Source organism: Hirundo rustica, chromosome 4 (genome assembly GCF_015227805.2).
Source record: "Hirundo rustica isolate bHirRus1 chromosome 4, bHirRus1.pri.v3, whole genome shotgun sequence".
Taxonomy (NCBI): Eukaryota; Metazoa; Chordata; class Aves; order Passeriformes; family Hirundinidae; genus Hirundo; species Hirundo rustica.
Window position 1 is genome coordinate 63,080,813 of NC_053453.1, and position 24,773 is coordinate 63,105,585.

General features: G+C 40.8%; 1 protein-coding gene across 1 annotated transcript in view; it reads left to right on the forward strand.

Annotated features, from left to right (window-relative positions):
• Positions 1–24,773, forward strand: part of LOC120752097 (potassium voltage-gated channel subfamily KQT member 1-like) — a 411,281-nt gene that overhangs the window by 9,560 nt on the left and 376,948 nt on the right. The window contains exons 3-6 of the mRNA XM_040062756.1: positions 9,008–9,098; positions 18,455–18,581; positions 21,634–21,712; positions 23,549–23,645. Coding sequence (XP_039918690.1) covers positions 9,008–9,098; positions 18,455–18,581; positions 21,634–21,712; positions 23,549–23,645 — 394 coding nt within the window. The remainder of the gene's footprint in view (positions 1–9,007; positions 9,099–18,454; positions 18,582–21,633; positions 21,713–23,548; positions 23,646–24,773) is intronic.

Genomic DNA, 24,773 nt, shown 5'->3' on the forward strand with positions numbered 1-24,773 from the left:
GTGGCTCATGCTGTGGTTTGAACAGCATTGGTTTTAGCTGTCAATCCAGTCCTGTTTGTGGTAAATTCTGTGTTTGCAGGTAAGACTATTTGTAAGTGAAATTTTAAATTCCCTTGGTATTGTAGAATCGTTGACTTATTTCTGATAGGAAATGTTACATGCAGTGGGGCTATTGGGCATTTCTGGTTGCAACCCAGAAGACACAGCTGAAAACAGATATCTTCAGTATATCCGTGCAATAGGTGGAATTTTCCTTTGGTTGAGAGTTTCAAAGCTCTGAAGATATTTTATTCTGGGGTAGAAAAAAGAAAATCAGATATGGCCAAATTCTCTGCTAGGTATGCTCCCTGTTAGTAGATTCCAAAGCTAGGCAGGTTTCCATTAAAACCTGTCTGGTCTCCTCCTTATCTGCTGAAACCAACACATTCCCAGACTATTTCTAATTTTAACAGATTGGTATTTTCAGCAGAAAAATTGTCCCTTTACCAAAATTTCCAGCCAACTCTAATTTGTGTAGGATCACATATGGATAAGCACAAGACCTTTCAAAGACACATCAAACCTCAGGAGCCTGGAAATAGATTTATGAGAGAACTGAGGGACATCAAACTTGCCAACAAAGGCACATGGACAACCTTCTCTTCATGACTTAGAAACTCCTTCAGATAACAAAGACAAGTAAGGACCAGGAGTGAGGTTTCATTCAGACCAGAAGGAATGTTTTCCAGAAGCACATGGCTATTCAACCTGTGACAGTAGAGACCCATTTAGAAGAAAGTGCTTCGTTCACTCAGGAATGAGAACATGCACTTTTAGAGTATGAAAAAAGAAAAATGCTCTCCTTACTTTTCCTGCCACAAAATGAACAGTTAAAATAGAAAGCAGCCCATGCCGCTGGAGCCCCTCAAAGAACTTTCTGTTTGCTAAACTCATTTATTGTCCTTAACAACAGGCTGACTTAAAGCTTTTGGTCTCCTTTAGACAACTCTGTAGTCTGTCATCCAGAAAAAAGCTGAAGCTTCAGTGGATGTAGTTGCACATGGATTTACTTGAACATATTTGCCTCAATTCGGTCCATTTTTCTTTTAAGTCCAGCTGAAGCAACTGCATTTCTTCCCCCCTACTGTGATGGTAGGCCGGAACAATTTGGCTTTGTATCTTAGACTCATGGGATGGTTTGGGTTGGAAGAGACCTTACAGATCATTGAGTTCCACCCCCTGCCATGGGCAGGGGCATCTTCTACTAAACCAGGCTGCTCAGATCTTCTGGAGAAAATAGCAGACAGAATAAAGGATCATCTAAGGAATCTAAAAGGCAGGGTTTCCACGTGCTTTGAACTGGAGACACGTAGAAGCCATTAGTAGTTGTCTGCCTGGAGGGCTTTCACAGAGTGAAGAGAGGCACAGTAGCTCAGTTTTGAGGAAGGAGCAGGACATATCTGGTTGTGTCAAAACCATCAGCAACCCATGGTCCGGACCTCTCAATACTACAGAGCATAGGTTTCAATAGCTTTTCCACAATGATTTTTGTTGATTTGCTTTCATTTTAGAACTCCTATATTTCTAGAAGCATTTTTTTCTCTAAACAAAACGTTGCAGTCAATGAAGTTTGGTAAAGCCCAGGAGGCCACAAAGCTACTGTTTTGGACTTGGTTGCCAAGGAATATATCTCTGTGAATTTACAAGTTTGTCCCCTCCCCACTCATCCCTTTTTTGTTGTGCAAGAGATAACACTCCCACGAGCATCTCGTATATCAGCCCTCCAAGTACACTTATCTGCAGGAGATAAACACAAAGCCCCACATGCACAGTTTTTGCTAGAAATGGAATTATTTGCTGCAAAACTTAAAAGGAGGAATTATGACTACTCTTCCTTTAAGAACTTCCATTAGGCTTGTCTTCCATGGAAAAGAAGTTTGTTATAGCATGACCTTGAAAAGGTTCACCCTGGAGAAAGTGCTTGACATCGTTTTGCTCTCAGTGTTAAGTTAACCTCTAGTTCCAAGTGTTTGTAGGCTTCAGTGAAGTGTGCTCGTGGTCAATAAATCTATCAAACAGAATTTGTCCCTGGCTGCAACAGCAACAGAAACGTGTTTCCAGTCACACCAGCTAGTCTCCAAAAGGAAGCAATGTTTAGGAGGATCAGGACATAAAGAAGCACTAATTTGCAGCCATTAACAGGACTGCCTCTTTAATCTCGTTAACACATGGGACAGATTTAAGGTCTAAAAGTACTGATGAGAAAGCAGTTGTATTTTTGTGTATACCTGAGGCTTAAGGAACTGAGGAGAAGTCAAGAAATACTAAAATTTAGTTGATCTTAACAAGATGTCTCTTGGGAAAGCATGACACTTCATCTTCTCTAAGTGTGAATGGTCTTATGTGAGAATCTGAAACCAAAGGGAAGGTTCTCAGATACTACCCTTTCCTCTGGTAAGTAATTTTTTTTTTTTTTTTTCCTGCTCAAAGAGAGAACAAGGAAGAGACTGCAAATATGTGATCGGGAATAAATTTCCATCTTCAGAAAAAAAAAATACGAAGGAAAAGAAAGCCAGGTGTTTTGAGCGGAAATAGTTCATTATTTTTAGTAGCTCTATGGCTGAAAAGGAAAAAGAAGTATTTGCAGAAGTAACAGCTCAAACTGTGGTTCAACATCCTCAGGAATCACAGAAAGAATGAAAGAGGACAAAGTACTAGAAAGGAGAACCTCAGTTTCTTTCCAGAATAGGAAAGAGTAGACCAGCTCTACTGGTTGGTAATTATTTCTATCTCTGCTTTATTAACTTCCTCCCTTTAGGAATTGAACAGCTCCAGTGGGTGAAACTGTTCTCTGTCGATGTGAATAACTCCCTAGGAGCAATTAAACAATCACACGCTGTTTTCTCACCCTTTACAGCTCAGAGAATTTTCCTTTGCTGGAGAGAGCATCGATAATAGGAGCAACATGAGGAAGCCAGACTGGAGCTGATAGGGAAACGGAAATTGCCATATGACAAGCTTTAAATAACTTCACCTCAAATCAGCAATATGAAACACACACCTATCCACTTGCGTTACCTCTAGGTATCCCAGAAATCTAATGAGAAATATTTAGGAAGACCCAGGATCTGTTTGGCAGCTGCCAACAAGTTAACACTGGTAGATTTTGCCATTTCCTTTAGAAGGAGCAGCTTGACCCTCAAACCAACACCTGCAGTGAGACCTTGAGACAAACCCAGAAGGGTTCAGTGAGGAGCCTTGCTGAAGGTTTGCCTGTGGCACCGTGCATCCCGCTCTCTGCAGGGAATTTGGAGCTCACCCAAGCTTTTTTCCTCCAGTGTGTTTAGAAAGGTCATTGGTTAGAGCTATGTTTAGTATACCAGAGGCTGTTAGAAGCAGTCCACAAGGAGCTTTTCTGACTGCCTGCGAGCCTAGAGAGCTGGAGCTTGTTGAGTTTTGCAGATCAGCTGGCAGGTAATTGAGCTGTTTATCTTTGAAGGTGGACTCATCAAAACTAACCTGCATTGTGGTGTGTGGCCCAGGGACAGTGACAGTAACATAAAGGAAGCTGTGAAAGCAGCATGCGCTGACTGCTGGCTCAGAGATGCCAGAGGGGGAAGAAGATGCTGCTCCACTGTGCTAGAGAAAAGGTGCAAAAGGATTGCTGGTTTCTCTGTCGGTGGATTTACTTGGGGTGCAGGGAGGACTTGACCTTTGTTTCCACTATTTGTCTGCAGCACTTTGTCGTAACTCAGATACCACCTACTCACCAACTCCACCCGTGGCTTCTTTACAACATCCTGGGGTGAGCGCCAAGCGTAAACTGCTGTAAGTGCACACAGGGACATCACCAGCCTTGGCTAAACCCTGGCTGTGGGGCTGCTGTGTAAACCAGGGGTCCTGAATGGCACCTCAAGGCTCCCTCTCCCAACCTACAAATCCAAGAGGAAAGCAGTCCCAGCTTCCTCACACTGAGGGTGTGTCCATCCATGAACTGCTGCCTGGATTGGGTGATCAGGTACTGTGAGATCACTGCCAGAACAAGAACCATTTTGGGCTTGTATTTGGTTTTGTATCTACCTTGACACGTCCTGTTATTTTTACCTTCTTTACTCTATCTGGCTCTGGCTGGGAATACCAGAAACTGTCCCTCATCTGTCTCAAATTCAGTTTCTCAGCAATTCCAGTAAAGGACAGGCAGATTTACTTCCATGTAGAGTAGTAATTTTGTTCTTCCATTCCCTCTCACTTCAGCAGGTTGCTGTGTCCCCATGGAGATGATAGCCTGCCCACAGCAGGGTCATTAGTGTGTCTTACATCTGTTTGGGATTACATTGGAAAAGGAAGTCTTGTTTGAAATGTAAAGCACCACTGGTGTGAGAGGTTTCCAGCATTTTTGGGAGCTGATATCAGAAAAGAAGCTCTTGGTACTGGAAAGGCCTTGGTTCAAATCACCTGGTGCTCCATCTTCTATGACTAAAACTGTATGATAAAGACTGAGAGAATGGTCAGAGTCTGGAGGAAGCCAGCAGAAGATTATCACATTAAGTGCATTCCTGAGCAGTAGAACTGAGAGTATTGGTTGGTTACTTCGTAGTACTGAACAGACAACTTTTTACTGCACTTATACACACTAGAAAAACATATTTGTTTCTGTGTTCTGGATCTTCTGAGTAATAGGTAATGCTGTATGTGCTAGCTGAACAATTTTCTTTTTACATCCCATTATTCATGAAAGAATAAAATGGAGATAATCCTGTTTAACATCTGACAAGACTGCACAGCTCTTGCACTGGAAGACTCCTGAATTCCTCCCTGGGGATGTGTTGCTCCAAGACAAGGCAGCCTACAGGCAGTCGCTTTAATCTGGCCAGGTCAAACCCTGAGGGTCTGGGACATGCTGGGATCTGTGTCCACAGGGCCTTGATGCACAATTGCCTGGGTAACTATGAGCACTTTTAATGTCTTTTAACACTTCTTTTTCTCTCCAGGTAAATTGCCTGGCTGGAAAATAAGTATGGTCTTCTCATGACATGAAAGGGGAAAATCGCTGGGATTGGTTTAGGATTTACAACCAAGGGCATTTACAGGCTGTATCCTTCAGCCATGGTGGATTCAAAAAGAGATTTTTTTTTTGTTTAATGAAAAACATCTTTCTCCAGTGACAAACGCCTTGCAGCAATGCTGCCACCACAATTTGCTGCTGAGTTGTGCAGCACGTGTCTCTAATTCCATACAAATCATTGCAGTCTTCTTTTCTATACCGATTGTTTCTGCGCCTCTTTGCTGAGATTAGAGATTATTGGGACAACATCTTCACTGTAAGCTCATGGTTTACTGGTTGATTATGTGAATGAACTTGCTTTCTTTTTATTTTGGGAGGTTCTTTTAATGTTTGGGGTCTTTTTTTTTTTTGATTGGTTGATTGGGGGGTTGTGAGGCTTGTTCTGTTCTTTTGTGGTTGTTGCTGTTCTTGGTGCCCTCACTCAGTCATCAATCTGTGCTTGTCTTTGACTTTGTCCCCACTGCAACTGAATCTGTACTCAGCTGGTGTGAGCTGCCCTTGCTATTCATTGGGCAGGAGTGACACTCACTGGCCAGAGGATATAGTGCTATAAATTAAGTTAATTTAAAGGGCCCTTTGAATGGTTCTAGTGTGTGTGATTTGGAAATGGAAGGGGAAAGGAAAAAAAAAAAAAAAAAAGAGAGAGAGAGAGGAGAATCTCAATACATAAAACCAGGAGGGAAGAAACAATTAGCTCAAAATCACAAGATCTGCAGGCTGTGTTGGCAGTTTGGGGTCCCCTAGTGAAAAAGAAGCACCAACTTTTACATCCTTACAAGCTTGTCTCTTTGTATAATTTTTTTCTCAATTTTTTCATAAACCTCTTTTTAATTGCTTTTTCTGAAGCCTAAAAGGAGATATGGTTGAAGATGTAGTGATAATATCTACAGGGTATGTAACAATATTGTTTTTTCTCTTTGCTTCTCTTAGGGTGGAAAAGGTGTAAAGTACAATGTCATCCTCAAGGTCTTGGTAGAAATTATGTAGAATGTGAATTCTCCGTGGATTTTTATGTATTACTAGTGAGTGCAGTAAAAGTAGACAAAGATAGTTTGAAAGGATATAACTGAAATGGGATCAGGAAGAAAGCAAGAGTCTGTACTCAGAGGAAGTGTCTGTCTCTTTGTACGTCCCTGCTGGAGTTGTTTCATATGCTGGTTTCAGGGACAAACTGAGTTAAAATGTTCCCTTGACCATTGACTGAAGGATAGGCTAAGCTGCAGGAGAGTTTTGTGGGCTTTTAATACCGTCCTGATGTGTGGATAAGTCTATTCACCTTTTCATGTCTTTCTCCATGTGCCCGTCACTGGGATTGCTGATTGGAAGTAAAAGATATCTGGATAAAGAAACACTTTGGTGGAGCACTGCATCCAACAGAGTGAGGTACTCAGTACTGATCTCATAATAAATGTATAAGAAGAGGTTCTTATGACCCTGCTTACCTTACTTTTACACCTGCATTTTCTTTACATGGAAGGCAGTGCCGCTGTGTTAAGAAAAGGCTAAAGTTCTGCAGTTTTCCAAGCCTAGACTCGTCTAGTGTTGGACACTGGCAATAACCTTATGTTTTGAACCCCTTATCAACTTGTTCTTTTCCATTTGCCAAAGGAATTGTGTTCAGTATTTGTCCTCAAGGCTTTGCTCTGATTTCCTTTTTGGAGCATCACTCTCCAGGAATGCTGGGTTCTGTCCCCTCTGCTGCTTTATCTTTATCACTGCTGGGCAGTGCAGCAGCTCATTGAAGCAATAAATCAGTTTTATTATGCACTGGACAGGTCTCTGTACCCCCTGTGACACAACACTGTTTTCAGAGACAAAAATTTGGGGGTGGGAGTAAAACTGGTGAATAATACACTTGGCAACTCGTGCATGTTGAAGCAAAAGGAGTAGCAGGACTGAGTGAAGGGTTGTGTAACTCATAAACCATGAGAGCATGGCTAAGATCTGTCCTGAGCTAAAGGTGCTGCTACCCTTGACTAAGATGTGTTATCTGAATCCCCTTTCCCTTATATTGTGGATCAGGATAAGTTGAAGAAATTCAAACTTGATTCAGAGACAGTTGTACATGTACATGTAGAGCTCTCACCACTACTTATGGCATCCGTTTGTTAATGGTGGCCCTGATCTTCTCAAATCTCCACTTGTTGTTAAATAGTGTCAGAGCCCTTCCAGATCCAGATGAAAGGAAGCAGGACCTTTTGTTTTTTATGACTTTAAATCCAGTTTTAGGCTTGAAGAGGTCACCTGTTGTCTATGGTGCAGCGGAGAATCAGATCTCTCTCCTTGCCTCTGTTAGCAGATTCTTGCAGTGTGTGAGTGATCGGACCAAACGTACCGAAGAATTGTTTCCAGTGTTCATTATCACCTGTCCAGTGTTCCTGGGGAACCCAAGGCAGTCTAAAACTCTGAGGCACTCTAAGAAAAAAAAAGGAAAGCTGATGGGCTCCATAGATATCAATGATGTCCCATTTTCCCTGGTTCTAGTCATGGTTTGAATGTGCTACATAAAGAATATTGACTCAGCCTACCCTCCGTCTGAGGCAAACACATTTTGGGTGTTTTCCATATCCAAGTAGTACCTGGCAGTATTTATTTTCTATCCTGTATCTGCGTTTTGAGAACTTTGTCTCTCTAGATGTATGGATACGTACGTATGAAGTGCATCTGTGAGTAAAAAAGTGGAACAGGCTGCCCAGGGAAGTGGTGGAATCACCATCCTTGGAGATATTTGAAAAATGTGCCGATGGGGCACTTGGGGTTCCATGGCGGACCTGGAATTGTTGGGTTGTTGTTTTGACTTGATGATCTTTGAGGCCTTTTCCAAGCTAAATCTTTCTGGGATTCTGTATTGTGTGCTCCTTAATGTCTGTGTGTATACATGTACTGCTGAGCCCCCAGCCTTGGGTGGAAGAGCTCCTGGGGAAAGGCCAAAAGCAACGTGTGGGCTGTGAGAAGAGAGGGAAAAGCAAGAGTGAGAAACAACCTCTGAGCACCGAGGTGAGAGTAGCAGGAGAAGGGGGACGAGGGGCTGCAGGTTCCAGAGCAGAAATTCCCTGCAGCTGCTGGGGAAGGTTTATCCTGAAGGACTGCAGCGCATGGAAGGGCTCACAATGGAGCATGGGAGCAGTGTGAGGAGGAGGAGGAGGAGGGAGGAGGGGCAGAGACAAAGTGCTGTAGTGTGACCACAACCCTGCATTCCCCATCCCCTTCTCTGCTTGGGCATGGCGTGAGGGAGGGAGGCACAGGAGCTGGGAATTAGGGACCCGAGTTGAGCCTGGCAAAGGGAGGTCGGGGGGACATGTTTTAGTCTTCTACCCCACACTTTGTGTAGGACCTGAGGTTTGTTCCTGCCAAGTTTTATGAGATTCCTGTGCATCTGTTCTGTAGCCTGTGCAGGCACCACTAACCAGGGGCTCTGCCCTCAAACTTAGTGACCAAACTCCTGGGCTTGTGTCAGCTTGATGAGGTGCATTTCATCTCCTCTTCTGGAACACTGATAAAAGTGTCCACTGGGGCGAGGCTGTGGATAAACCCCAAAGGGATTCATCTTGTCACTGGTCTCTAGCTTGTACAAGAGTTTTTTCCCCTTCCTGGTAAGCTTTTCCACCTGTAATTTTCATGTAAAAGCCACTGAAACCCACTGAGTGTAGTTTGTGTCTTTGTGAAGCTGTACAGCAATCAGTGAAACACGAAACATTCACTATGACAACCTTCCCTGAGAAATATACTTGATAATGTGAGATTTACCTATTGATTTACTGTGTTCAGCCTTCCTGTCTTTTTTATTCCATGTTTCTGAAAGCTGAATGAATGCAAAATGATGATACACACTTGAAAAGGAAGAATGGACTGATTAAACACAAAGTGTTTGTGATAAAAAAGTTATGTGAATGAGAGAAAAAAACTAGATCTAGATTTACAGTTCAACCTGACAGGTCACTAAACAGTGTTTTCTTTTTACAGATTTCTCCTGGTGCTGATTTGTTTAATATTCAGTGTACTGTCTACTATAGAGCACTATTCTGAGTTTGCCATTGGAACCCTTTTCTGGATGGTAAGTGAACTTTTTTGGGGAAGGGCTGATCAGTTCAACTACACTTGAATTGCTTTCGGTGAGCAAGGGGAGATAACTGTTAAAAATCCTCATACAAAGCACGCTACCAGGACACTTAGAAGAGTGGACATTACAAACAGTTCCTTGCAATATCTGTATTTTAGCCACTCAAATCCTCTGATCTCAGTGTGTGATGATCTCAGTAACCTAACTGTAGTTTCCTTTTGCTAAATGGTGACTTTTAATGTGGTAGAGTTTGGTTTTCTGTCTCTTTGAAAATAAAAGTCAGGTATTCTTTGTTTTCCTAGGCTTAGGCTACATTAACATGTGCAGCTTTTGTGTGTTGTTGACTGAGCCATCATTAGATCCCAGAGTTATTCTGAGATCTTGATTAAAGCCAATCCTGTAACAAATGTTGCTTGGCCTTTAAGCCACAATTCAGTGTCAAGCAAAGTGCAGTGTTCTGCCAATCATGTGTGGTCCTCTCCTGCTCCCTGAGATGTGGTGATTGCAGGTCAGCACAGGCACTGCTGGGAGCAGTGATCCTGGCTCAGCTGATTGTTTCTGTGCAGATGGAATGTGCGTGTGCAGACTCATTGTTGGACAAGGAATAACGAGCCACAGACAGATGCGTGGCTCTCAGACTGCCCACATATCACTGCCAGCTATTTTTAAGTGATGTTATCATCTAACAAATTAATCATGCACAGTCAATGGAACAATTTCTTGACCTCCTTGTGTCACAGCCTTACCCTGCAGGGTGCCTCTCTGGAGTTTTTCCTGCTGTTTCCTTAGTTTCCTTCCTAGAAATGGCCAGTACAGTAGCTGGAGAGTAGCTGTTCTGCTAGCTATTGTAGAGTCACTTGCCTAGAACATATTTGTCTTAAAACTTGGTTTGGTCTGAAATCAATTCACTTCAATTTACAAAAGATTGGTTTTAGAGCTAATTAAATCAGTTCTTTTTCATAGAGTTGGGTGACTTCTTGTTGCCAGGAGGTAAGTGGTTGGACTCCTGCTTGGAGCACATCTTCCCACCTTTACCTGAAGGAATTTCCACTTGGGTCTCCCATTTGAGCCAGGAAAGTGTTCACCCCACAGAAGTGTGGAGATTGCTGTTTACTCCTGGGAGGATCATAACTCTGATCTACTTCATACCACAGCTGACTGTTCATGAAAGCAGAGTTTTATCTCTCTAAAATATGGAAACCTGTGTCTGTGCATTCTTCCTGCTCTCTTCAAACTGGGAGCAGAGGACACTGCCAGTGTGGTGAAAATCAAAACTGGGCCAAAGCGTTTACTGAATCAAGTTCAAAATGAAATTGGTTTGTTTCTCTCCTGAGTGGAGGACCCTGTAATTCTTTGTATAGCCCTCACTGGTCTATCCAGCAGTACTTAGGATCTGATGCGTGCAAAAGTACTTGTCCAGTGTGTGGGGAAACGTGCAGTGGAACAAGGCACAGCTGTGAATAAAATGTTTGCAACACTCAAGATGATCCTGAGTTACAGCTGAGATTAATTCGCTGTTGCTCCAGGTTTAGGTAACATTTTATCCTCCCATTTTGTCTCAAGTTCTAACTCTCTAAAAATACAGTTATAATTTTATCTGGTTTTATGATTATTCTGCTGAAAAAATGTTTTTAAAAGTTGCCAAAGCCTCTTGATTAGGCTTTTGCCTCTACAGCAAGAGGCCGAAATGTTTTCTTGATGATCTAGTAGTTTGTGTTTCAGGTTTGATTTCTAGATGGCATCTAGATTTTTCAGGATATGGAATGAAAAAATAAACTATAAAGTGGACTAGGTGTACTTCCTCCTTTGAGGCTTAATCTGTTTCCATGGTTAGAGGTCATATATTTTTCTACCAGGAGAGGTCACCATTGTAGTTCGTAAAAGACCGATTTTTATTTTTATTTCATTGCAAAAGACCTTGCAAGACCTAAGAGAGTTTCTTAGCTTGTGTGACAACATCCACTAACTGTGCCAATCTGAAAACAAGAATGAAATATTATTTTCACAATGCACATGATGTTTTTACACACTGTGAGTAACGGCACAATAAACATACAATTTGTATAATGACTGTTACAGGAGTAAGGAAAAGTTTTTCTCTGATTTAGTATCTTGACATTAATTACTTTTTAAATTTATGAATACCAAGTGTATTGTCAACTTAGAGAAAATAGACTGGTTTTGCTATAAATCATATTGATTGAACTGATGAGTTCAGGCTCTGTGGTACGTCTTCCTTTTGGAGACAGACTTTATGCATGTTTCCTCTGAGGAGTTTCTTTGCTGGAAAATGCACTGTCATCTCTCCCAAACACATGAACACCTGTAGTTCACAGCACTGCAGCACCAGAGGGCACACAATTCCCTCAAAAACTCAATTTTCAGAGTCCTCACTTGTTGCCTCTATTGTCAGCCCTTACTGCCCTCTCGGTTGCTGGAAATTCTCATGTAGTGACTGCATTTAGCATGGATTAGCACTCCCATGTTAGCAAATTCTGTGGGAGAAAGGCCGAGATGTGAAATCAGAAGTTCCCACAGCAGCTGGTGCTCAAGTTTTTCAGGCCAGAGACTCACATCGTGGCTGTATTTAGGAGGAGGATCTTATGGAGGAGCTTTTGGCTGCAGATGGGTCCTTGTTATGTGGCTTTCCCAAAGTCACTGCTCAGTTTTATATGATTTTTTCCTGCATCACGTGCCATGAACACGCACATCCTCCTGCTCTAAATATTGGCAAGGCTGTCAAAGTACTCAAAATTCAGTGCCAAGTGATAATTGGCTTACTTATGCCAGCTAGGGCATGTCATTATTTAACTGCTCTGGTTCTGAACTGGACATCAGGGTGGCTTTTCTCTTTGAAATAACGCAAAGTGTTATTCAAGTTTTGAAAGGAGGCCACACTCCTGTCTGCAGTGGAGGAGCTCTCCTGTTGCTGTTTGTCTCTGCCTCTGCCCCATCTCCCTTCTAAGCTAAGTCATTCTAAGGTCATTGAATGCTGGCTCACCTCCAGCCTGCAGCAGAGGAGAAACAAACCTGCAAAAAGCTTAATTGAGGGGTCTCTGTGATTTATGGTGAAGTGAATGTATTCAAATAGGCTCGAGGGCATTTTCTCCATCCCATCAAAGCAGTCAGCGTTAGAAATTAAAAAAGATGGAATTTTTATCTGTTTCCTGTCTTTGTGCCAGTTTATAATTCTAAATCTGGTCTTTGCTATATAGCATGAACACTTAGGACCTTCCCCGGGTCTGTTTGATAAAGTGACCATTTGATAGTGCAGTACATGGAGTTCACAGGTGTTCTTCCTGCTGGCCTCACCACACTGTTTCTTACAGCTGATAAGGGATTTCTTACAGGGTATCCCATAATAATTCATGGCATTTTGTGATATTTGTGCAGTGTGTATCGCTTGGGTGACAGCAGGTGTTCATGAGGTGTCCAGTCCCATAGAGGCACTGACAGGCAAACTGCCTCAGGAGAAAATAGATTAATTCCTGTATGTTGTGGGAGACCCAGACCCTGTGAGTGCAGTATACACGTGGGGAGAAAAAAAAAAAAACCCAAAAAAAAAAACACCCAAACAAAAAAAAAAAAAAAAAAAAAAAAAAAAAAAAAAAAAAAAAAAAAAAAAAAAAAAAAAAAAAAAAACCCCCAAACACCAACACACCACACCACCTTATGGCTCATAAGCATTTGCTGTATTCTTTTACCCCTGTAAACTACTTCTGAGAGAGAAAACAAGGAGGAGAATCCCTGCTTCTTTCTAAGCTTCTTGTTGGTCTGTGGGAAGATGAAAAATAGATTTGGAATACTGTATTATTAAAATACAAAGCATTATTAAAATAGAGATGGAATATTGTTTCATACATTGAACATATTAGGAAAAAAATTGAGTCCACAAGTCCTTCAACACATTGCATAAGCTCAAGTTGTCTGGTGAGTGATCTTGCTGAGTTTCCATTGTTTTTCTGGAATCAAATGCAACTCTCAGGCTTCTCAATGTGAATTATAATTCAATTATTCCTATGAGTTATGTTACCTTGTGCCTAATGCACCACAGAACATACTGAATGATTGCTGTGTGCTTTTCAAATGTCTGAAACAGAAATCCTTGTGCAGTCAGTAGGGCTGGGACTAATTAACAAAGAGCCAACTCGTAATTCCCTTAGTCAAATTTGACTCACTGGGGCTCAGTGGAGTTCTCTGTGCAAAGGGGTTTCAGAATGTGGCCAACAGACTTGAGGAACATTTCTTGGGAGTGAGGGGAAGATGGAGAGACACATGCATGATTTTTTCAGTTCCTCTCCTCAAAATATTGATACCCTCCCAAATCAAAAGGTTAAGAAACATGGAAGTAATTATTTAAAATTCTGAAGTGCATATTCACATTGGATTGATTCCACTCCAGGAGCAAAGCTAAACCTTTCCCCTCCTACCAGAGGTGGACATGCTGGGGGGAGCTGGAAGGCTTCTGTGGATCTATAGAGAAATTAGAATTTCAGACTCTAACTTACTGAATCTTATATTTATCTTAGTGGTATCTTTCAGAATAAAGCAATTGAGGAAAAAAGTCCTGGTCAAAAATAGTTGAGTCTGTAGTTGTTTTTCTTTGGAGAAAAATTTTTACCTGCTTAAATAGAATTTAAAAAATAACTCTTCCTCTGTGACTCACCCAGCTCATTTGAATGTGGCTGTCACAGGGGGAGCACCGTGTGCTTCCCTCGTGAGTGGACAGCTTCATTCCATGCAGGAAACAGCAAATAGCAATAAAATGAAAGATAAGCACACTCCGGCTAGGAAGTCAGCAAATTCAGCTTATTTATGCATGGAAATGTATTTTTGATGAAATGTTAAATCCACTTGTATCCAAACAACAGACTTTGAGTGCATGGGTTTCACCTAAAAGTTGGAAGTGTGAGTAAGCTAATGGAACTATAGGACACTTAGCAGCATTTAGCATTTTATTCTTCTGTATATTAGGTATTCTGTTTTCACACAGGACATCTGTCATCTTTGCAAGAGCCAGAATGATGGTAGAAAAGAAACATTTTCAGTATCAGTAGGTTTTCATAGCATTTGTGTAGCTATTAACCTAAACAGGTCACTAAATGGACATTTTCAACTGTAAGGACTGGAAAACCTTGAAGACAGGTTATCAGATTAAATTTGGGACAGAAATACACGTGTTCAAACATTTGGACTATTAAACCTTTATGCCTCTTTCTGAGGCTTCATTGTCTGGAGCTGCCATTCCTTGATTGAATCTCCGTGAGCACACACTATTCATTTAGCCATCCCACTTCCTCCTTTTACCCCAGCACCTAAATATTCCAATAAAAAAAGTGAAGAGAGCCTTGTGTGTGCTCTCCACCTAAAACACAGCTGCAGCTGAGAAAATACCCTTCTTTTTCATGTGTGCACTTTAATCACTCCAGCGAACTTCCCTCTCCTGCTTCCCCAGTCCAGTTATCCATAACCAAACTGGGATAAATTATAAATTCCAGGCTATATATTTAATTTACACACACACATGCCTGTGTAAAAGTGTAGGGTTTCTGTGTTAATGTGGGCATTTTTTTATTTGGTCATCAATGACATTCTTGGATAAAAAGTCAATGGCTTTTCCACAAGGGTTTTTATTTGATTGATTGAATTAGGTACGGGTGGAAGCTATTTGTATACATATTTTCCTTCAAGCTTATTTTTGTATATTTTTCATTAAATTAATTAAATTATACTAAAAATAGCATAAACATGACTTCTTATTATTTTATTATTGATTTGGTGGGTGAGGGAAGATTTATGCAGTGGCTAGACTTCAGAAAAGTAAAAAAAAATCAAAGATCAAATCAATTAAGGGCAGGGACTATTACAGTCCTTATGTGCCTTGGGTCTTTTCCCCAGAAAAGAGGGAGAAGCACAGAGTAATGGAATGCTGCTACTGAATTTAGCAGAGGTGTTAGATAGCACAGACCCAGTTTAAAATCTGTGATTAAGTTCTTTTGTTGGTGTTCCTGCAGCAATTTGAGTTGCCACAATCAAAACAGGAGGAGATTGTGACACATAAGCATGAAGAATCGAGTCTGATATGGCTCTTGTTTTTATGAAGTAATGGTTTATTCCCACTCATTATTTTTGGTGGATTCATCCCTGGATTTCTGTTGATGCCAAACTGCTTTCCAGGTTAATTAAATCTGCTCAGAAGCCTTCATCATGCATTTCTTCTATGACCACTTCCAGGAGAAGGGGGAAAGTACTGCTGGGAGCCTAAATCAAAAGGGTTTGTGGGTTACTTGTGAGTGTAATCCCATTTTGAAAGCAAGGGCTCTGGAAAATTGCAGAAGGCTGGAGAATGATCTCCAACTGGCACACAGATGGATGTAAATTTAATTTGCAGATTGTTTTTGCTGATTTTGTTCTGGTTCATATTTTGTCCACAAGTTCTCACCATCATTTGTTACTATTTCAGTGAGAATTAGTACTTTTTTCTGACTTTCCAGAAAATTGCTGGGTTGTTTTTTTTTTTTCCTTTTACCAGAAGGTAAATGTAAGGCAATGAATTTAAGGCTCTGAAAAGTGTTTATGTGTAGAAGAGGAAAAGGAGGGAGATTTTGAAGGTGAATTCAGTGAGGTGAAATTTGATCAGCCTTGGCAGCTATGGAAATGGATGTCCCCTATCTTGCATTAGGAGAACATGCAACAAGAGTGTAAATGTCATAATCTTCCTTGGTTTTTTGAGTGACCACCTGCAGAGCTGTGGTGTTTGTCCAGTTTCCATGCTTTTTTGGCCTTTGGCCTGTCTGAGGCTGCCAACAAATGTGTTAATGGCTGTGGTTTTGGTAATGTGGACACCTGTCCAGGACAAAATGAACTGTGATTAGTAATTAAAGTCAAATTTGTTGAAGATGTAAGTTCCTCCTTTTCCTCCTTCCTGTCAACAATTTATTTTTCCTTTCCATGGACTATGTGACCTTATTGACTTCATCAGGGTTTTCTGGATATAACCGAGATGGGTTCTGAGAATAGAATACCCTCAGGCCAGTTGTAGTTTTAATTTCAGCTTTTAAAAGAAGTGCCCTCAGAGGATAATCAATAAAAATCTGAGAAGTTTTTGCTTCCTTGGCACTTCTCTGCCTGTCTCCTTTCTACACAGCTTTTCACCTAAAGCAAGTGTAATATGCAGGCCCATGAAAATGATTCTTCCACTGCCATAAAGAGTGCTCTGCTTTCTTTAGTGGAACTTAGAGATTCCTAAGAAGAAAACCAAAATGATAGAACTATGATACCAGGAACCTTCTAAAAATGTAGACAATTTAATAAGTGAGAGAGTATTTTGCAAGATTCTAGAAATGCAGTAATTCTTTTCCTTTGCAGATTGTTCTTAGGATTTGATTTGACTATTATAGTTGAATAAATATTTCTATTTAGACTGTAGGCAGAATGCAAACTTAGAATTGGTTGCAGATGCTCTAGGTAATATGTATACTAAAAAATAAAACTTGGGGAGTTAATTTGCTGTATATTTTCTTGTCCTTCTGCCTTGAAAATGGCCATAAGCTTTCTTAGTTTTGTACTTATCCTTGGTTTATTTGGGCTGAAAGAGCCTTGCAGAAAAGAGGAAGACTGCATATTTTCTTGGATCTCATTCCAGGCAAAATAAGGAAGCAGAAGTAAACAAAGAAATGTTAACCTAACTTGGTTAAAAATCAAAATTTACATGAATTTTTGCATATTAGTGTAGAGTTTTCTTTCTTATTTTTTTTTTCAGCTTTGAAATATTATGGTCTCTCTTGAGCCATTCAAAATGTCAGTTTTAAAATCAAGTTGATATTTTCATTCACTGAAAATTGTGATTTAAGCGTGTTTTGCTTTTTGGGCGCTTTAGAATCCCCCAGGTGCAGATTGCGAGCATGTTCAAGTCAAAATGCAAACATTTTCCAAAGCTGTAACTCATGTAGTAGATGTTTAGTGACTCTGAATTACTGGGTACAGTTTGGGTTGGAACAAAGCCTAGGAGCCCTGTTTGGGTAGTGCTACCACTCTGCAACAGAGAGGAGAACAAGGAAGGGGGGAACAAAGATCTCAATGAATCTGCCCACATTGTGATCTTTACTAATCTGCTTTCTTTAGAAGTATTTCAAAGTACGCCTGTCCTTGGTCATGCACGAGAGCTTCACAGTGCAGTGCTGAAGAGGGGAACAATATTAAAATACTGATAATTCATTTATTTACACGCTGGATATACAGCTCACCTCTGTCACCAATCCTTATGGGCGATTTTATCTCCCCAGATATCAACTGGGAATATCATATGGAGAACTCAAGCGGGTCCAGGAGGTTTCTGAGTATGTTGAAAACAACTTCTCGGTGCGGGAGGGAGGACTAGGAGGTCTCCTCCTAGATTTGTTGTTTATGAGGGACTTGTGGGCAAATGATGGCTGGTGGTTTTGTCTTGGTCACGGTGACCTTGAAGGAGCCGAGTTTCAAAAGTTGGTGATAGAAGAGAAACGGTCAGCAAAATTTTGATCCTGGATGTGTGAAGAGCAGTAGAGGTTAGTAAAGTCTGTTGGGAATCTGCTTTTGGAGGTGTTGGGGGCTCTGAATGCTGGTCACCTTCTCAGGGTCCTCTCCAATGGCACAGGAGCAGGCAGCTTCAAAGGGTTGGAAGTCAAGCAGAGCTGGCCAGAAGAGCAGCTTGGCTGAGCAGGGATCTTCTAGAACTTAGGGAGGAAAGGGGAGTGTATGTGAGGCCAGGGGACACGGGAGAAGAGTCTGTCCCCAAGGCAGGGAGTACATTAGTGCAGCCAAGGCTCATTTAGAGTTAAAGCAGGCCAGCAGTGGAAAGGACAATAAAAGGAACTTTTACAAATATTTCATAGCAAAAGGGGAATTGGAAACAGCACTGGGCCATGGCTTGATGATGAGATTGGTAACCCCAAAAATAGACATGTAGACAAAGCAAAGACATTTAATGTCCTCTTCACCTCTGCTCTCAAAAATGATGGGCCCTGGGAAGTCTAGAGTTCTGCTGGAAAACCGTGACTGTGGGGGATGATAAAATCTCAGGCCACCCTGAGTATGTTTGAGACTTCCTGCTGCAGCTGGATAAATCATGGGGATTCATCCCCGGATACTGAAAGACCTGGCAGAGGTCATCATGGGACCTCACTCCATTTCTTTTCCAGTGGTCTTGGCAGCCTGGAGAGGTCCCACAAAACTGAAAGCTGGCAAATATTGTCCCAGTTTTTAAGGACAAGAAGAAAGTTCCCGGTGATTAGACCTATGAATAAAATAGATGTGCAAACTGTACTTTTATTGACAAAACTCAACTTTTCTTCTCCTTTTCACTCTGTCAGGAAATAGTTCTGGTGGTGTTTTTTGGTGCTGAGTACCTGGTCCGGCTGTGGTCTGCAGGCTGCAGGAGTAAATATGTTGGCTTCCAGGGAAGGATCCGGTTTGCCAGGAAGCCAATATCCATCATTGGTAAGTTTTAAACTCTTTTTCAACGCTCCTGCTTGCTGTAAATAAAAATGTCAACTTCTGCAGGGGCCTTATTGCAGTTCTGAGCTACATTTACCCTTCAAGCATTTATCTGCTTTGTGATTTCTCTTTTGTGTTGCTAGAACACTTAAAATATGGCTAAGGCAGACATCAGCCTTAGAAAGGCAGGGCTGTAAAGTGAAGAAATGACTAAACCTTGGGTAATTGCAGGAAATTGACAAGATTTCAAACACAAAATCCTTCCTTAGGTACAAACAAATTCTTTGTCTGCTTCTAGAGCTGGTCTAGTTTTGTGACATAACCATTCCTGTAAGGAATCATTTTCACTTCTTGTTGTGCTCTTGATTTCTCTCTCAATTAATAAGTGCTTCTTAGGTGGGTAGATTAGAGAAAATTATAGTCTCATTGAACTGTGGTTTCAAGGGGTTCTCTCTGGTATTTTCCTACTACCACAGCAAATATTCATGTTTGTATTGGAGCCCTTGGAGAAGGGTTAAGCCCTTGGGTTTTGTTAAGCTAGGAATGTCTATAGCTGGTTGTGCACTCACAGATATCAGTACTTTATTTAACCTTTGAAATTCCCCAAAGGATACAATACATTGGAAATCAAGATTTGCTTTTCCACATCAAATGCAGATGGAACAGTGCCTGCGCTGACAGAACCAGCTAAACTTGGGAAATACGTTTGCTGTGAATAATTGAACCCTACTCACTCATCCTTTCATTTTTTCAAATTGACATGAATAGAATACAAACACTGGAAAAAGAAATTAAAGTATTAGAACTGAAAGTAAAATATATTGCATTCATTTTATTTTTTCATTAATACAAAATATTTTAAAATCAGAAAAGATATCCACTAAAACTTCTTTGACAGCAGGAAGATTTCTTCTATGGGATTTTGTTCCCTCTAAAATTTGCACTAGTTCTTAGAAAGTTCAAAATGGAAAATCCCAGGCTGAGGCAGAAGGAATGTTCTGGGACACAAAGGCTCAGTAAAAAGACAGGAGGTAGATTCTGGTGCAAAGGTCTGGGAGAAGAACATTTAAAGAGACTGACAAGCAAGCAGGAGCTTGAAAGGAAATCATCAGTAGCTGGAAATATGAGGGATTAAAAGGTGGCAGTGAAGACCTAGGCTGAAAAATAAGGCTGTTTGGACCAGAAAACTGGGATTAATAAGGGAAGTCTAAGCAGTGGAAACTGGGATGAAAACTAGGAACAGAGGAGAAGCAGAGATAGAAGAACAGGTTTGGAGAAAAAGAAAGAAAAAGAAATATCTCTACCATGAAGAACACTTTCAGAAAAGTAGAAAGTAGAAATGAAAAAAATCTCGTTTACTCTCACTACTTGGTTGAACTTATTTTCTAAGCATCAGTCTTTTCTACCTTTAGTGCCTGTCATCAGATGGATGCCAATTTAGTAAAGACATGATGCATCATTTCCTAAAGGGCAAAGATCTGTGTTATGATGTGATGGAAAGAAAACCCACCCTAAAGTCTAATGTTTACAAATATATGTTAACACACATACATGATAAAGGAACAGCATAAAAAATTTGCAAAGTCAGGCGGTTGACAGCTAAGAATTATCCCAAATGCAAGGTCTTTCTGTAGTCTCATCTGTCCCTTTATTCATCTTCGTCTTCATCTTCATTTTCATTCACGCACAATTAGTGTAGTAATCTTTAAACTGACTGTGTGCTTTTCCTTGAGGAGAAATCCAGCTTTTACGGCAAAAATCCGACTGATACTGGAAATTAATTCAGCTCAGAGAGTGAAGGATGCTGTTGGTTGTAGAACTTCTGCAGTAATTGTCGCAGCAACTACATGGTTGTGAATGAGGCAGAAGGACATTTAAAAGGAGAGGAAAAACGTTAACCTTGCTGAAGGAAACTGTTGTTGCTGCTCAGGTTGGATCCTGTCCTGCCTCTTGGCCCATGCATCCCATGGAAAGTTGGTTAAATCAGTTTTCACAAGTGGGGCTCATTTTGTGGGTGTCCAAGGGAAGACTTTGAAGTGGGGTTGCAGAGGTTCCGAGTCCTCACAGCTGCAAGTGAAGTCAGCAGTGCTGGTGTTTTGAAGTGCTGTATGACGTTAAGTGCTCTGAAGAATAAAGTACTGCCTGTTTCAAACTGGCAAAGGAAGGTTTACCAAAACATTTCCTTGTTCTGCCTACATTTGCTACTCTTTTATAATACTATCCTTTACTTTTTGGTTAGAATTTGAAAGGGAAACATTTAGATGCTCTAAAGAGGTTTACCACAGAAATGCCTGTGAGGAAATGAAAAAATTGTCTTCTCAGAATAAAGTTATAGCAAGGTTCAGTAATTAAAATGAATGGACATGCTCACTGAACTGGGATGAGGGAAAACAAGGGACGTTGGCACTGTGAACTCAATCTATCACTTGCATTGTATAAAGCTGGAACTGTGTAAACTGCAGAGTTGTGGAAACAAAAATTTTTAAAAAAGGAACTCTGGAAACAATTCTTTTTCATACAAATAAAGACAGTATCGCAAAGTAAACTAACAATTCTGATTTTTTTTTTTTAGCCAGCCTTTGTTCTGACAGCTCCCTTAGGTTGGAAAGCTTGGCTTTACAGCTTTGATAAACTTTCAAACTAAGTGTGTATGCATGCATGATACTTAACTTTATGGATTTCATTATTGCGTGATGCAAACCCTTGCATTTCCTCTTAGATCAGAAGCCTTGAGCCAAAATATGGATTCGTTTCTAGGGTGCACAAATGCCTTTCCATTTTTTGTGGCAATCTGCCTGATCCATCAGGTTCTTTGAAACTTCTGTTACTGAATTCATCCTGTGAGAAACTGTAGCCACTGGGGTTTTGATGTGGAGCTATTACATAGATGTAACATGCCCACCAAATTTCAGCTAACAATTTCTTTTTTTGAAATGCTTTCCTTAGTCTGTATGTTTTGTAGTTTTCAGTGCTGAGATTAAAATAAAAAAAAAAAAAAAAAAAATCAATACATTCTTTCTTATTTTGATTGGGTTTTTGTTTGTTTTTTTAACAGATCTGATTGTGGTAGTAGCCTCAATTATTGTTCTGAGCATAGGATCTAATGGGCAGGTTTTTGCCACCTCTGCAATAAGGTATGTTCTCCTTTCACTGCAGCTCTTCACTACCACAGAGGTTATTAGATGTGCATCTGATTGCCTAATTCCCAATATAGCTGCATCTCTAATTTTCCTAATGCAGGGAAAGTTACTCCATTGCAGCACTGGGCAGTAGAGGACTGGGTGCTGTTGTGCTTGGTGACTGGTTGGGAAACAAGTGCAGGAACAAGGCAAATGAAAAATGGTGGGAATGCTGAAGCCAAGTGGAAAAAACAAAACACTGTGTCCTATTTAAAACATCAGACAAGTGTCTCTCTGAGACAAGAGAGAATTACAGAGCAAGGGTTTGTTTAAGAAGTAATCCAGACAGCGCTGCTTAACTCGGTGCTTTTTGAGTATGAGTAATTACTTTGTTTAAAGAGTAATTATGCTTTGCTGGATTTGTTTGGCAGGAGTAACTCGCACAGTACATGAACCAGAAACATTTGATGTCCACAGTGTTTGTTCAGCTTGCATCAAGTACTGCAGGCGTGTTTTGGGAGGTGAAGTGGGTAAACAGAAGAAATGAATGATAAGCTGTAGGTGTACTTCCCACTCCTGACCTAACTTCCAAGGTGTGCTGCATGTCCTGTCACAAGCCTCTGCTTCCCAGTGCAGTGGAATCACTGGGAAGTGGGAATGTCCAGTACTGTCTAAACTGTCCAGCTGTGTAGGCAAACACTGTGGGGAACTACAGGTACAGAGTGTTTTTAAGGTAACTCTTACCACAGAACATTCATCCTTTGCTGACGGTGAAGATTCCACCCAGGCAGCAGGAATATCAGCTCTTATAGGAAAAGAGGAAGGTACACATGAAAATTCCATGGGCTGGGGTTTTTTAATTTAACTAGAAGCATAGGAAGGACTTCAGTGAAAAGGCCCTGTGTGTTTATATGTGAGCCCAGTGGGTTTTGGGCTCAGTGCAGCCTTTCCCAGTGCTAAGTCCAGAGTCACTGTCCTACACCTCAGAATGCTCTCTGACACCAAACCCTAACCCACATCCCTGCAGTGTTATCACTGCTCCACTGAAAAGCCAACAGGGTCAGGCAAGTCTGAAGTAAAAATCAAAACCTACATCCACAAAAAACCCTGAAGATTGCTAAAAAGAACCAAAAATAATTCTAGTTAAAAATTTTCAGGCAGGTGAACTCAGCGTTCATCCTGTCCTGCTCTTCACTGGTTTGTTTCAGGGATAGGACAGTAAGATAACTTTAGGCAAACAAAATTCATTGTCAAAAAAGCAACTAAATGAAATATTTCCATGGAATAAAATTATGCTGAAGAACCACACTGATAATTATTTTTATTTAGTTAAAAATATTTGGAGCTTATAATTGACTTAGTTATTCTCCTAAAAATACATAGGACTCTATCTAGTTCCAGTTATATCAGATAAATTTTAATAACTCACACAACAAGGATTTCAGTAATGCCATGTTTGATTCATATTATGTTTTTGGCAAATAGAGGGAAAAAGTTTGCTCACATTTATGTTAGCAAACCTTGAAGCATTGGATTTTCTTGGAAAGGAGGCATTTTAAGATTGGAATCATATAAAAAATACAGGTTTCCCCTAATTTTGTATGTTTTCCCATTAAATAATTGTTTTCATGTCAGTATCTCTGAATAAATTTGACTATAATGAAATGTGATCTAAACACTGAGATGCCTCAAGCCTGAGATGCCACCCCAGGCAGGGGCAGTGCTATCACAGCCCTTGAACATGGCAGTGTGTTAGTGGACATAATCACTTGTAGGTGGATAAGGCAGTATTGTCCTCAAGCATCTTTATATATTTATTGTATTTATTTTAATGCTTTGCTTTCCTTACAGGGGGATCCGTTTTCTCCAGATCCTTCGGATGCTTCACGTTGACCGCCAGGGAGGCACCTGGAGACTCCTGGGGTCAGTGGTTTTCATCCATCGACAGGTACCCAGCCTTTAAAGATCCCCTGCATTTTGTTTTCTCCGGAAAATTCTCTCTGTGGGCTTCAAATCATGGTCTGGTTTAAATGAACTGTTGCATTGCAAGAGAAGAAAATACTTTAAAAGTCTGTCGTGTGTTTCTTTCTCCTTTTCAAATGGGAAGCTATTCTTTGCTGCTCAGGGCAGTGGCTATCAGGGTATAAACACCAGTGGTTGGGTTTACTAATTCACTGTTGTAGTATTTGGTGTTATGCCTCAATGTAATTTCTTAAATGCAGTTTTGTGGGTTGCCTTTCATACTGTGAGTGCTCTCCAGTATTTCTGCAGAAGATGGGTTCCTAGCTTGGCTTTCCTGTGGAAAACCAAACACTGGTGGAAAAGCCTATATGGAAGAAGTCAATTATTTAAATATTTCTGTTTTGTTCTCATGCAGAGTTTTCTAATTCATTCTGTAAATAAAAAATATGAGCTTTGTTGTGGTGCTGTGTAAGTGTGCTGGCTTGAAGCAAAACCAGCAAGAGACTCTAAGTCAGAGAAAGAAAAAAAAAAAAAAATAATAGGAGAGAAAAAAAAAAAAAGTAAAATAAAATAAAATAGAACACATGCAATGGTACAAAAGATCACTGACAGAGCCAAAATACAACCTGAAACCGTGGTGGTAGCAGTCCAGATGAAGTGGTCTTGTTGAAGCAGTGTTCTTGTAGAAAGGTCTGGTAGCTCTTGTCCTTTGAGAAATCCAGTGGGTAAGGCTGCCTGTGCTGTCCCAAGGCCCAGATTATATCCAGGTGGGAATGCTTGGCTCCTCCCCCTGGGCGGAGCATCTCACAATGGGCTGATATAATTTTATCAGTCTTGTAATGGGTCCTTGATTGCCTATTAAACAGAGATAGCTCCTGGAGGGAGTTATGAGTCATGCAGCAGGGCATTGATGGCCCATTAACAGAAGATAGTCTGGAGGGAGGGGGCAAGGGAAACACTGCACAACTTAGTTTCAACAGCTCATGTAGATGGTGATAGAATGCATCCTTTGGGCACATCTTACATTGTAAACCCAGGACAGTAAGAAAAGTTACTTTTTCAGGGGTGTGGTCACAGAGGCAAACCTGGCTATAAATAGGTGCCTTTCTGCTAA